A 13,445-nucleotide genomic window follows, 5' to 3' on the forward strand; every position below is an offset into this window, starting at 1 on the left:
AGGATGACCCGCACCATAGTGGAGAATCATTTAGACCTCTATAAATTATACATTTAATGAAAGCTCATGAAGTGTACATGTCATTTAACAACTTATTTGGCACATCAGATGTGTCTATATGGATGTAGAAAACAACTATCCGCACTAAGTGCATACGAAATTCACGCCACTCGTCACGACTGAATGAGTCAGGATGACCCGCACCATAGTGGAGATCATTTAAACCTCTATAAACTATACATTTAATGAAAGCTCATGAAGTGTACATGTCATTTAACATCTTATTTGGCACATCAGATGTGTCTATATGGATGTAGAAAACAACTATCCGTACTAAGTGCATACGAAATTTACGCCACTCGTCACGACTGAATGAGTCAGGATGACCCGCACCATAGTGGAAAATCATTTAGACCTCTATAAATTATACATTTAATGAAAGCTCATGAAGTGTACATGTCATTTAACAACTTATTTGGCACATCAGATGTTTCTATATGGATGTAGAAAACAACTATCCGCACTAAGTGCATACGAAATTCACGCCACTCGTCACGACTGAATGAGTCAGGATGACCCGCACCGTAGTGGAGATCATTTAAACCTCTATAAATTATACATTTAATGAAAGCTCATGAAGTGTACATGTCATTTAACATCTTATTTGGCACATCAGATGTTTCTATATGGATGTAGAAACAACTATCCGTACTAAGTGCATACGAAATTTACGCCACTCGTCACGACTGAATGAGTCAGGATGACCCGCACCATAGTGGAGAATCATTTAGACCTCTATAAACTACACATTTAATGAAAGCTCATGAAGTGTACATGTCATTTAACATCTTATTTGGCACATCAGATGTTTCTATATGGATGTAGAAAACAACTATCCGTACTAAGTGCATACGAAATTTACGCCACTCGTCACGACTGAATGAGTCAGGATGACCCGCACCATAGTGGAGAATCATTTAGACCTCTATAAACTATACATTTAATGAAAGCTCATGAAGTGTACATGTCATTTAACATCTTATTTGGCACATCAGATGTGTCTTTATGGATGTAGAAAACAACTATCCGCACTAAGTGCATACTAAATTCACGCCCTCGTCACGACTGAATGAGTCAGGATGACCCGCACCATAGTGGAGATCATTTAGACCTCTATAAACTATACATTTAATGAAAGCTCATGAAGTGTACATGTCATTTAACATCTTATTTGGCACATCAGATGTGTCTATATGGATGTAGAAAACAACTATCCGTACTAAGTGCATACGAAATTTACGCCACTCGTCACGACTGAATGAGTCAGGATGACCCGCACCATAGTGGAGAATCATTTAGACCTCTATAAACTACACATTTAATGAAAGCTCATGAAGTGTACATGTCATTTAGCATCTTATTTGGCACATCAGATGTGTCTATATGCATGTAGAAAACAACTATCCGCACAAAGTGCATTCTAAATTCACGCCACTCGTCACGACTGAATGAGTCAGGATGACCCGCACCATAGTGGAGAATCATTTAGACCTCTATAAACTATACATTTAATGAAAGCTCATGAAGTGTACATGTCATTTAACATCTTATTTGGCACATCAGATGTGTCTATATGGATGTAGAAAACAACTATCCGCACTAAGTGCATACTAAATTTACGCCACTCGTCACGACTGAATGAGTCAGGATGACCCGCACCATAGTGGAGATCATTTAAACCTCTATAAACTATACATTTAATGAAAGCTCATGAAGTGTACATGTCATTTAACATCTTATTTGGCACATCAGATGTGTCTATATGGATGTAGAAAACAACTATCCGTACTAAGTGCATACGAAATTTACGCCACTCGTCACTACTAAATGAGTCAGGATGACAGAGAGACTGTCTAGGGTGGGCAGAGCAGAGAGACTGTCTTAGGTGGGCAGAGCAGAGAGACTGTCTAAGGTGGGCAGAGCAGGGCAGAGCAGAGAGACTGTCTAAGGGTGGCAGAGCAGAGAGACTGTCTAGGGTGGGCAGAGCTGAGAGACTGTCTAGGGTGGGCAGAGCTGAGAGACTGTCTAGGGTGGGCAGAGCAGAGAGACTGTCTAGGGTGGGCAGAGCTGAGAGACTGTCTAGGGTGGGCAGAGCTGAGAGACTGTCTAGGGTGGGCAGAGCTGAGAGACTGTCTAAGGTGGGCAGAGAGACTGTCTTAGGTGGGCAGAGAGACTGTCTAAGGTGGGCAGAGCAGAGAGACTGTCTAAGGTGGGCAGAGCAGAGAGACTGTCTTAGGTGAGCAGAGCAGAGAGACTGTCTAGGGTGGGCAGAGCAGAGAGACTGTCTAAGGTGGGCAGAGCAGAGAGACTGTCTAAGGTGGGCAGAGCAGAGAGACTGTCTTAGGTGGGCAGAGCAGAGAGACTGTCTAGGGTGGGCAGAGCAGAGAGACTGTCTAAGGTGGGCAGAGAGACTGTCTTAGGTGGGCAGAGCAGAGAGACTGTCTAGGGTTGGCAGAGCAGAGAGACTGTCTAGGGTGGGCAGAGCAGAGAGACTGTCTAGGGTGGGCAGAGCAGAGAGACTGTCTAAGGTGGGCAGAGAGACTGTCTTAGGTGGGCAGAGCATAGAGACTGTCTAGGGTGGGCAGAGCAGAGAGACTGTGTTAGGTGGGCAGAGAGACTGTCTTAGGTGGGCAGAGCAGAGAGACTGTCTAGGGTGAGCAGAGCAGAGAGACTGTCTAAGGTGGGCAGAGCAGAGAGACTGTCTAAGGGGGCAGAGAGACTGTCTTAGGTGGGCAGGGCAGAGAGACTGTCTTAGGTGGGCAGAGCAGAGAGACTGTCTAAGGTGGGCAGAGCAGAGAGACTGTCTTAGGTGGGCAGAGCAGAGAGACTGTCTAAGGTGGGCAGAGAGACTGTCTTAGGTGGGCAGAGCAGAGAGACTATCTAGGGTTGGCAGAGCAGAGAGACTGTCTAGGGTGGGCAGAGCAGAGAGACTGTCTAGGGTGGGCAGAGCAGAGAGACTGTCTAAGGTGGGCAGAGAGACTGTCTTAGGTGGGCAGAGCATAGAGACTGTCTAGGGTGGGCAGAGCAGAGAGACTGTCTTAGGTGGGCAGAGAGACTGTCTTTTGTGGGCAGAGCAGAGAGACTGTCAAGGGTGGGCAGAGCAGAGAGACTGTCTAAGGTGGGCAGAGCAGAGAGACTGTCTAAGGTGGGCAGAGCAGAGAGACTGTCTAAGGTGGGCAGAGAGACTGTCTTAGGTGGGCAGAGCAGAGAGACTGTCTTAGGTGGGCAGAGCAGAGAGACTGTCTAAGGTGGGCAGAGCAGAGAGACTGTCTAAGGTGGGCAGAGCAGAGAGACTGTCTAAGGTGGGCAGAGCAGAGAGACTGTCTAAGGTGGGCAGAGCAGAGAGACTGTCTAGGGTGGGCAGAGCAGAGAGACTGTCTAAGGTGGGCAGAGAGACTGTCTTAGGTGGGCAGAGCATAGAGACTGTCTAGGGTTGGCAGAGCAGAGAGACTGTCTAAGGTGGGCAGAGCAGAGAGACTGTCTAAGGTGGGCAGAGCAGAGAGACTGTCTAGGGTGGGCAGAGCAGAGAGACTGTCTAAGGTGGGCAGAGAGACTGTCTAAGGTGGGCAGAGCAGAGAGACTGTCTAGGGTTGGCAGAGCAGAGAGACTGTCTAAGGTGGGCAGAGCAGAGAGACTCTCTAGGGTGGGCAGAGCAGAGAGACTGTCTGAGGTGGGCAGAGCAGAGAGACTGTCTAGGGTGGGCAGAGCAGACAGACTGTCTAGGGTGGGCAGAGCAGAGAGACTGTCTTAGGTGGGCAGAGCAGACAGACTGTCAAGGGTGGGTAGAGCAGAGAGACTGTCTAAGGTGGGCAGAGCAGAGAGACTCTCTAGGGTGGGCAGAGCAGAGAGACTGTCTGAGGTGGGCAGAGCAGAGAGACTGTCTAGGGTGGGCAGAGCAGACAGACTGTCTGAGGTGGGCAGAGCAGAGAGACTGTCTAGGGTGGGCAGAGCAGACAGACTGTCAAGGGTGGGTAGAGCAGAGAGACTGTCTAAGGTGGGCAGAGCAGAGAGACTGTCTAGGGTGGGCAGAGCAGAGAGACTGTCTAAGGTGGGCAGAGAGACTGTCTAAGGTGGGCAGAGCAGAGAGACTGTCTAGGGTGGGCAGAGCAGAGAGACTGTCTAGGGTGGGCAGAGCAGAGAGACTGTCTAGGGTGGGCAGAGCAGAGAGACTGTCTAGGGTGGGCAGAGAGACTGTCTAAGGTGGGCAGAGCAGAGAGACTGTCTAGGGTGGGCAGAGCAGAGAGACTGTCTAGGGTGGGCAGAGCAGAGAGACTCTCTAGGGTGGGCAGAGCAGAGAGACTGTCTGAGGTGGGCAGAGCAGAGAGACTGTCTAGGGTGGGCAGAGCAGACAGACTGTCTAGGGTGGGCAGAGCAGAGAGACTGTCTTAGGTGGGCAGAGAGACTGTCTAAGGTGGGCAGAGCAGAGAGACTGTCTAGGGTGGGCAGAGCAGAGAGACTGTCTAGGGTGGGCAGAGCAGAGAGACTGTTTAAGGTGTGCAGAGAGACTGTTTAAGGTGGGCAGAGCAGAGAGACTGTCTAGGGTGGTTAGAGCAGAGAGACTGTCTAGGGTGGGCAGAGCAGAGAGACTGTCTAAGGTGGGCAGAGCAGAGAGACTGTCTAGGGTGGGCAGAGCAGAGAGACTGTCTAAGGTGGACAGAGCAGAGACACTGTCTAAGGTGGGCAGAGCAGAGAGACTGTCTAAGGTGGGCAGAGCAGAGAGACTGTCTAAGGTGGGCAGAGAGACTGTCTAAGGTGGGCAGAGCAGAGAGACTATCTAGGGTGGGCAGAGCAGAGAGACTGTCTAAGGTGGGCAGAGCAGAGAGACTCTCTAGGGTGGGCAGAACAGAGAGACTGTCTAAGGTGGGCAGAGCAGAGAGACTGTCTAAGGTGGGCAGAGCAGAGAGACTGTCTAAGGTGGTTAGAGAGACTGTCTAAGGTGGGCAGAGCAGAGAGACTGTCTAGGGTGGGCAGAGCAGAGAGACTGTCTAAGGTGGGCAGAGCAGAGAGACTGTCTAAGGTGGGCAGAGCAGAGAGACTGTCTAAGGTGGGCAGAGCAGAGAGACTGTCTAGGGTGGGCAGAGCAGAGAGACTGTCTAAGGTGGGCAGAGAGACTGTCTAAGGTGGGCAGAGCAGAGAGACTGTCTAGGGTGGGCAGAGCAGAGAGACTGTCTAGGGTGGGCAGAGCAGAGAGACTGTCTAAGGTGGGCAGAGCAGAGAGACTGTCTAAGGTGGGCAGAGAGACTGTCTAAGGTGGGCAGAGCAGAGAGACTGTCTAAGGTGGGCAATTTAGTATGCACTTAGTACGGATAGTTGTTTTCTACATCCATATAGAAACATCTGATGTGCCAAATAAGATGTTAAATGACATGTACACTTTATGAGCTTTCATTAAATGTATAATTTATAGAGGTTTAAATGATCTCCACTATGGTGCGGGTCATCCTGACTCATTCAGTCGTGACGAGTGGCGTAAATTTAGTATGCACTTAGTGCGGATGTGCCAAATAAGATGTTAAATGACATGTACACTTCATGAGCTTTCATTAAATGTGTAGTTTATAGAGGTCTAAATGATTCTCCACTATGGTGCGGGTCATCCTGACTCATTCAGTCGTGACGAGTGGCGTAAATTTCGTATGCACTTAGTACAGATAGTTGTTTTCTACATCCATATAGACACATCTGATGTGCCAAATAAGATGTTAAATGACATGTACACTTCATGAGCTTTCATTAAATGTATAGTTTATAGAGGTTTAAATGATCTCCACTATGGTGCGGGTCATCCTGACTCATTCAGTCGTGACGAGTGGCGTAAATTTAGTATGCACTTAGTACGGATAGTTGTTTTCTACATCCATATAGAAACATCTGATGTGCCAAATAAGATGTTAAATGACATGTACACTTCATGAGCTTTCATTAAATGTATAGTTTATAGAGGTCTAAATGATTCTCCACTATGGTGCGGGTCATCCTGACTCATTCAGTCGTGACGAGTGGCGTGAATTTAGAATGCACTTAGTGCGGATAGTTGTTTTCTACATCCATATAGACACATCTGATGTGCCAAATAAGCTGTTAAATGACATGTACACTTCATGAGCTTTCATGAAATGTATAGTTTATAGAGGTCTAAATGATTCTCCACTATGGTGCGGGTCATCCTGACTCATTCAGTCGTGACGAGTGGCGTAAATTTCGTATGCACTTAGTACGGATAGTTGTTTTCTACATCCATATAGACACATCTGATGTGCCAAATAAGATGTTAAATGACATGTACACTTCATGAGCTTTCATTAAATGTATAGTTTATAGAGGTTTAAATGATCTCCACTATGGTGCGGGTCATCCTGACTCATTCAGTTGTGACGAGTGGCGTAAATTTAGTACGCACTTAGTACGGATAGTTGTTTTCTACATCCATATAGAAACATCTGATGTGCCAAATAAGATGTTAAATGACATGTACACTTCATTAGCTTTCATTAAATGTATAATTTATAGAGGTTTAAATGATCTCCACTATGGTGCGGGTCATCCTGACTCATTCAGTCGTGACGAGTGGCGTGAATTTAGTATGCACTTAGTGCGGATAGTTGTTTTCTACATCCATATAGACACATCTGATGTGCCAAATAAGATGTTAAATGACATGTACACTTCATGAGCTTTCATTAAATGTATAGTTTATAGAGGTCTAAATGATTCTCCACTATGGTGCGGGTCATCCTGACTCATTCAGTCGTGACAAGTGGCGTGAATTTCGTATGCACTTAGTACGGATAGTTGTTTTCTACATCCATATAGAAACATCTGATGTGCCAAATAAGATGTTAAATGACATGTACACTTCATGAGCTTTCATTAAATGTATAATTTATAGAGGTTTAAATGATCTCCACTATGGTGCGGGTCATCCTGACTCATTCAGTCGTGACGAGTGGCGTAAATTTAGTATGCACTTAGTGCGGATAGTTGTTTTCTACATCCATATAGACACATCTGATGTGCCAAATAAGATGTTAAATGACATGTACACTTCATGAGCTTTCATTAAACGTGTAGTTTATAGAGGTTTAAATGATCTCCACTATGGTGCGGGTCATCCTGACTCATTCAGTCGTGACGAGTGGCGTAAATTTAGTATGCACTTAGTGCGGATAGTTGTTTTCTACATCCATATAGACACATCTGATGTGCCAAATAAGATGTTAAATGACATGTACACTTCATGAGCTTTCATTAAATGTATAGTTTATAGAGGTTTAAATGATTCTCCACTATGGTGGACAATAGTGGCAGCTATAAAGATACAATAGTGGCAGCGTATAAAGATACAGGGTGAGACATTGTGCCCATTAAGATGTGATGTTTCTTTAATGCTGCTTAAGCAATCCAAGACCATTTTAGACACACCGCATATTTAAAAAAATGTCCTAGAAAGAGAAATTTATGAATGTTTTGCAACCCAATAGTTAGTAATATTTTCTTTTAAATTCGCTATTACTAAAATTGCAAATAGGAAATGCTTATAATGTCTGAATGTTTTCAAAACTCTTCACATTACTTCATTCGTAGCCAAATAACCTAATAAGATGAATAATTTGGCCACATCATAAATAGCTTCTCCAAAACTAACCCTAGGCTGCGTTACCGAATTGCCACAAAAATACACAAACATCATATATTTGTCCAATACTAAACACATTTCTCAAGTATTGTTACATAAACTGAAACATGGTATTAGGTTCTTACAAAACAGTTTCATATTTTGTTCCTTCATGTGATAATGACAAAAATACAACAATTTAAAAAAATGTTACCGATATGCCACAATTTGGTATTACAGTCAAATTAAAACATAAAATGGTAATATTTTGGTTAATAAATCTTATGTTTCTGGAGGGTTAGATGTTCTTTCTCTTTTTCAATGAAAAAAAAAATGATTATAGTATTTCCAAAGTGTTTTAACAACAAAAAACAGGTTGGGATATTATGGCATATCGGTTGGCATATCGGTAACATGATTTCAAAAGATAAAACTTAAATAATTCTGTCAAAATTAGAGGAATCTATTTGAAATTAACTGAGGCTGATGCAAAGGATCCCTGCAACTGGAATATACCAAAAAATCACTATTTTTGCTAATGCAGAGCTTGTAAAAAACTCTCCAATCTTATAACCAGTTACGAACTTTATGTGTATGCACTCTCATAGGAACGTAGGATGTCTTTCCGGTGAAAACAATTGACCAAAAAAAAACTAAGCAAAAACTTTAGGGAGAATAAATGCAGGTAATATATAGCTAGAAATTGCCCCAAGAATCTGTAAAAACATTCACATTCTCTCCAGTAATGGTGAAGATATAGCTTGTGGCATATCTGTAACATTGTCATGACATAACTATGCATAAAATTAAAATGGCTAAACAAAAAAAATAATTGACCAATATATGTCATAAAGGAAGTTCACAGTATTAGTTTAATATGTTAAATTAACTAAAAAAAGTATTTGTCTGTTTTTAGGAGTGGAAAAGAGAGCAATGTTACCGATATGCCACTTCATGCATCTAAAGAGAGAGAGAGAGAGAGAGAGAGAGAGAGAGAGAGCGACAGAGGGAGAGGGAGACTAGGGGGAGGTTTTTTTGGAGAGGGAGAGCAGGCCGGGGAGCTTGTGTTTTGGAGCTGCGCCCAGATCAGTGGTACAGCAGGGGTCTGGCTGCCTAATAACCACACGTCCCAACTCCACTGCTCTGAGGAGACTGGCCTCTGTGCGGGGGGGAGGGAGAGAGGAGAGAAAGAAAGACAGGAAGAGGGTGAGCTCGGATTAGGGGTTTGGACATGTTGAGTGACAGAGACATGGAGGGAACAAAAAAATTGAGAGAACAGGGGAAATGACATGATGGAAGAAATGATGGCGATGGATTCCAACTTTCAACTGACAGACAGTGTCTTAGTTGCAGGAGGACAGCAGGCCATACTGAAGAACTTTAACCACAACCAGTCACCTTTAGACTGCTGGCTGTTCAAGTATCTATAGAGCAAGCCAACAAATACAAATTCACTGAATGCACATTTACTTTTCTACCACACACACATAAAATACACAGAGTGACACACAGACACACACACACACACACCCACACACTCACACCACACCCCTACATGCACACCCGCACATACAAGCCGACTGAAACTCCCATTTTCTATATGGTGGTGATGCAATAAAGTCATTGTGGAGTGTCTCTATAAGCACTGAGATCTCAAGGTCAAAGTCAACTCATGAACTCCTATAAGACGTGGTGTTCCCAGGCTGGCTAGGCAGGTAACCTTGAGGTTTTCACGTGTTTACTTGCATTTGTCCTTTTTCCCCAGCCATTCTTGCAAACTACAATGGGACTGTTTTGAGTTTCATAGACTTATTGGTAATGAGTTGGTTCTGGTTTTTGTCTTGGCACTCGCTGATGGTGTTAAACATCCTAAGAATCTCGTTTGTTTGTTGGCTGTTGTTAAAATTATCCTCCTGCTGTACAATCTGATGTTCTTGTGCAAATATTATAGACTTGTTTGGCTTTTTTTGCAGTGGACTGCCAACTGTGAAGGTCATTCTGGGACTAGAACCCTTCCTGCGGTTCGTTTCATCTTTAGAAGAAAAGCCATCAGGCCTGAGTCCGTCTCGGGTAGAACCTTCAGTGGTGCTCTTCTCAGAACCCTTAAAATCAAGGTTCCCCTCAGGAACACTTTTTGCTTCTTCTCTTTTAGAACCACTAAATATCTCGTAGTTGTTTTAAGAGGAAGATATGTTGATGCTCCCCTGTGCACTGCTATTAATAGTCCAGCTGCCACATTATATGTTTTCATGTGTGCCATATTATGCACCTACCCACGGCCAGCAGGACTGGGGATGTTTCTGTGAATAACAATGAGCGGCACAGTTGTGTGTCTGATCTCACACAGAGGGCTTTGTGCCGTGGCCAATGATGAATAGTTACACACTGCCCTCTAGAGGATGGCGGCTGGTATCGCGTCTGTAGGAGGCTCAGGCTTGTCTCACCTCTGGTTGTGTGTGTGAATATTATGGGATGTTCATTTGCAAGGCAGATCTGGGCAGGGATAGGCATGGAGAGGCTTTTGTTGATGGCTTCGTGGTGCAGTGCCAAGCTCTTATCTCCTTAGCTGGGTAGAAAACGATTGTATTAATTGCTTCATTTAACCCTCCCTGCCACACACACACACACACACACACACACACACACACACACACACACACACAAACAGGTGCGCACGCAGGCACACAAACACATAGAGACACCACATACATACATACATACATAACATACACTCACACACACACACACACACACACAGTCTCAGTGCAGCCGTGTTGTTTGTACAGGAGCCATTGGCTTGGCTGTTTTATCTCTCCCTGCAGGGACACACAGCAGCGTCAGTGGTGCTGTAAAGTCCATATGCTTCTCCGTACACACACACACACATACACACTCACACATACACACTTACACAAACACACTCACACAAACACACATACAGACAGCCATACAAACATGCACACCCTCATACATGGTCATTCACCCAGATCAAATGTTTTGTATGCATACACTCCTGCAATATATAGACAGTACATCCGCTAGGCTACGTGAAAATACTGAATGCAGCCCATTTTTATGTAGATGCACACAGTCACATGGCTCCTGTGCAGGTCAAAAGGCACTCCACCTTTTCATGTTTGTGTATGCAACATCAAATGCATTTCCTGTGTCCTCCTGAAGGAGCTCTCTCTCCAGCTGATGAAACTGCTGCTGCTGTTGTCCAGGGCATTATTGTCCCTCATCAGCACCAGTGGTCACGTCTCTTAAGATGCCAGCGCAGCGTGACAAAAGCCTGCCCATGCCTCATAACATGACCCCCCCCCCCCCCTCCAGGCTCACCATTTAATTCAGAATCATCTGGGCTCTGTGTCCAGAAAAATCTGCCAGAGAAATATGTCAGTGTGACAGTAATTAGCTTGTGTTCCATGCAGAAACAGTTACCCTTATAATGGGAAATCCAATCTGGAGTGTTTGGTCATTGGACCGGGGGATGGGATAATTGCACTACCTTCCCACGCCAGTTAGTTTCATGAGGGAAAGAGGGTGATAATTAGCTAATAGCTAATCACCATTCTTTTATGAAAGGGACTGTTCCGGCCCAAGGTGCTGATTGGACAAAAAGCATCCAGCAGTGCGTGCCCTCCCCTCTGCTGGGGTTCATCTACCTGGTGCAGCTGAGCTAGCTTAAGTGCACAGCAAGAACAAAGTCAGGTTGTTAAATAACCCAGCAGCACTAGCTTGAGAATACTCACTGAAAACCTAATTAGAAAAATAGGAGAAATTTTCAAATAATTATTTTATGAGCAGTATTGCTTGGCTACTTAAGGTGGCTCTTGTATGTTTACTTATGGACTGATGACCCAGTGAATGGTCCAGTTATCCAGCCATAAAACACAGGTGCTTTGTGCATTGCCTGTAGATTCAGCTTGTAATGGCTTCATCACTAGTTCATTCTTTCCCATTTGAGCAATCTTAATTTATGTGAAATAACTAAAAACAACAAAAGCAGAAGTTGCCATACAAGGTTATGTTAGTGCAATGCAGGCACTGCATTAGTTATTACATTGTATTAAAATGCTAATTACAAATGCACAGATCGTTTTTAGCAAGTAAAGCATTTTTAAAGACAGATCCGGTTGGTGAAGGATGAGTGTGATTGGTGTTAATGAGGGATTGGTGTGGAGCAGCCTGGTGTGTGAGGAGACATGTTGCTGAAGAGGTTCAGTGAGCAGACTTCATGCTTCTCCAGGAGCTGCATTATTAAAGCTCTAGGAGCCGTGAGAAAAGAACACAGTCGTATAAGATGCATGTTCTATTCCAGCAGTCAGACGGAGCCCAGAGAACACCCAGAGCTCAGAGAGCCTCAAAGCTTACCAGATAACACACAGACACTCATGCACGTACACACACACACACACACACACACACACACACACACACACACACACACACACACTTATCTCCACACCCATCTCCACACACCGCTTTCTTGACCAATGAGATGGTGTTTGAGATCTTGTCATTAGGCTGGTACATAATAATTGCGAAAGTGTGTGTGTGAGAGAGTGTTGATAAACAGATGTTTTTGAGATTTGAGTCTCTCCCTGCATATTGTGAAATGGGACACCAGCCCCCTCTCCAAAGGTAAACATGTAGACTGATTTTTGTGTGTGACCAAGAAGGCCTGGTTTTGTGTGTGTTAGGAGGATGCTGACAGAAAGGGATTATAAAATGAATCCTTGGAGATGATGTCACTAAGTGGTTCAGTGTGTGTGTGTGTGTGTGTGTGTGTGTGTGTGTGTGTGTGTGTGTGTGTGTGAGTGTGTGTGTGTTGCCTCCTCTCATCTCTTTCTCTGTCTCTTCCAGGGTCCTCCCGGGTCACAGCAGTCCCCTCACGCACAGCCTCCTCCACACAACCCCAACAACCCCATGATGGGACCTCACGGCCAGGTAGGACTCCCACACGCACACACACGCACACGCACACGCACACGCACACGCACACGCACACGCACACGCACACGCACACAGACAGACATACGAATGCATGCCCATACACTTACACATACACAAACTTCACGTTTTGTTAAGTTGCAGCCTTATGCTATAATCATTTCCATTAATTTCTTCCCTCATCAATCTACACTCAATACCCCATAATGACAAAGCGAAAACAGGGTTTTAGATCTTTTTGCACATTAAAAGAAAAAAGAAATATCACATTGACATGTATTTAGGCCAATTTTTTGCAGTACAACTTTGGTTAATTAAATTGATTGGACATTATTTGGAAATGCACACCTGTCAATATAAGGTCTCACAGCTGACAATGCATATCAGAGCAAAAACCAAGGTATGAGGTTGAAAGAACTGCCTGCAAACCTCAGAGACAGGATTGTGACGAGGGACAGATCTAGGGAAGGCTGCAAACAAATTCTGCTACATTGAGGGTTTCCAAGAGCACCATGGCCTCCATTATTCTTAAATTGAAGAGAATGGAACAACCAATCTTCCCATTACTGGCCACCCGACCAAACTGAGCTAATGGGGAGGAGGGCCTTGGTAAGAGAGGTGACAAAGAACCTGATGACCTGAGCTCCAGAGGTCCTGACAAACTTCCAGAAGGACAACCATCACTGCAGCATTCCACTGATATGGGCTTAATGGGAGAGTGGCAAACCGGAAGCCTCACCTCAGGGAAAGACACAGGAAAGCCTAATAAGAGTTCACGTAAAAGCACTTAAAGGACTCAGACTGTGAGAAACAAGAT

General features: G+C 44.6%; 1 protein-coding gene across 2 annotated transcripts in view; it reads left to right on the forward strand.

The window, feature by feature from the left end:
• The window catches only part of ssbp4 (single stranded DNA binding protein 4), a 75,474-nt gene that overhangs the window by 52,516 nt on the left and 9,513 nt on the right, over positions 1 to 13,445 (forward strand). For both annotated transcript variants that reach the window (XM_080832164.1, XM_080832165.1), the window contains exon 6: positions 12,542 to 12,625. In XM_080832164.1, coding sequence (XP_080688290.1) covers positions 12,542 to 12,625 — 84 coding nt within the window. The remainder of the gene's footprint in view (positions 1 to 12,541; positions 12,626 to 13,445) is intronic.

The sequence above is a fragment of the Sprattus sprattus genome, assembly GCF_963457725.1.
Source record: "Sprattus sprattus genome assembly, chromosome: 2".
Lineage (NCBI taxonomy): Eukaryota > Metazoa > Chordata > Actinopteri > Clupeiformes > Clupeidae > Sprattus > Sprattus sprattus.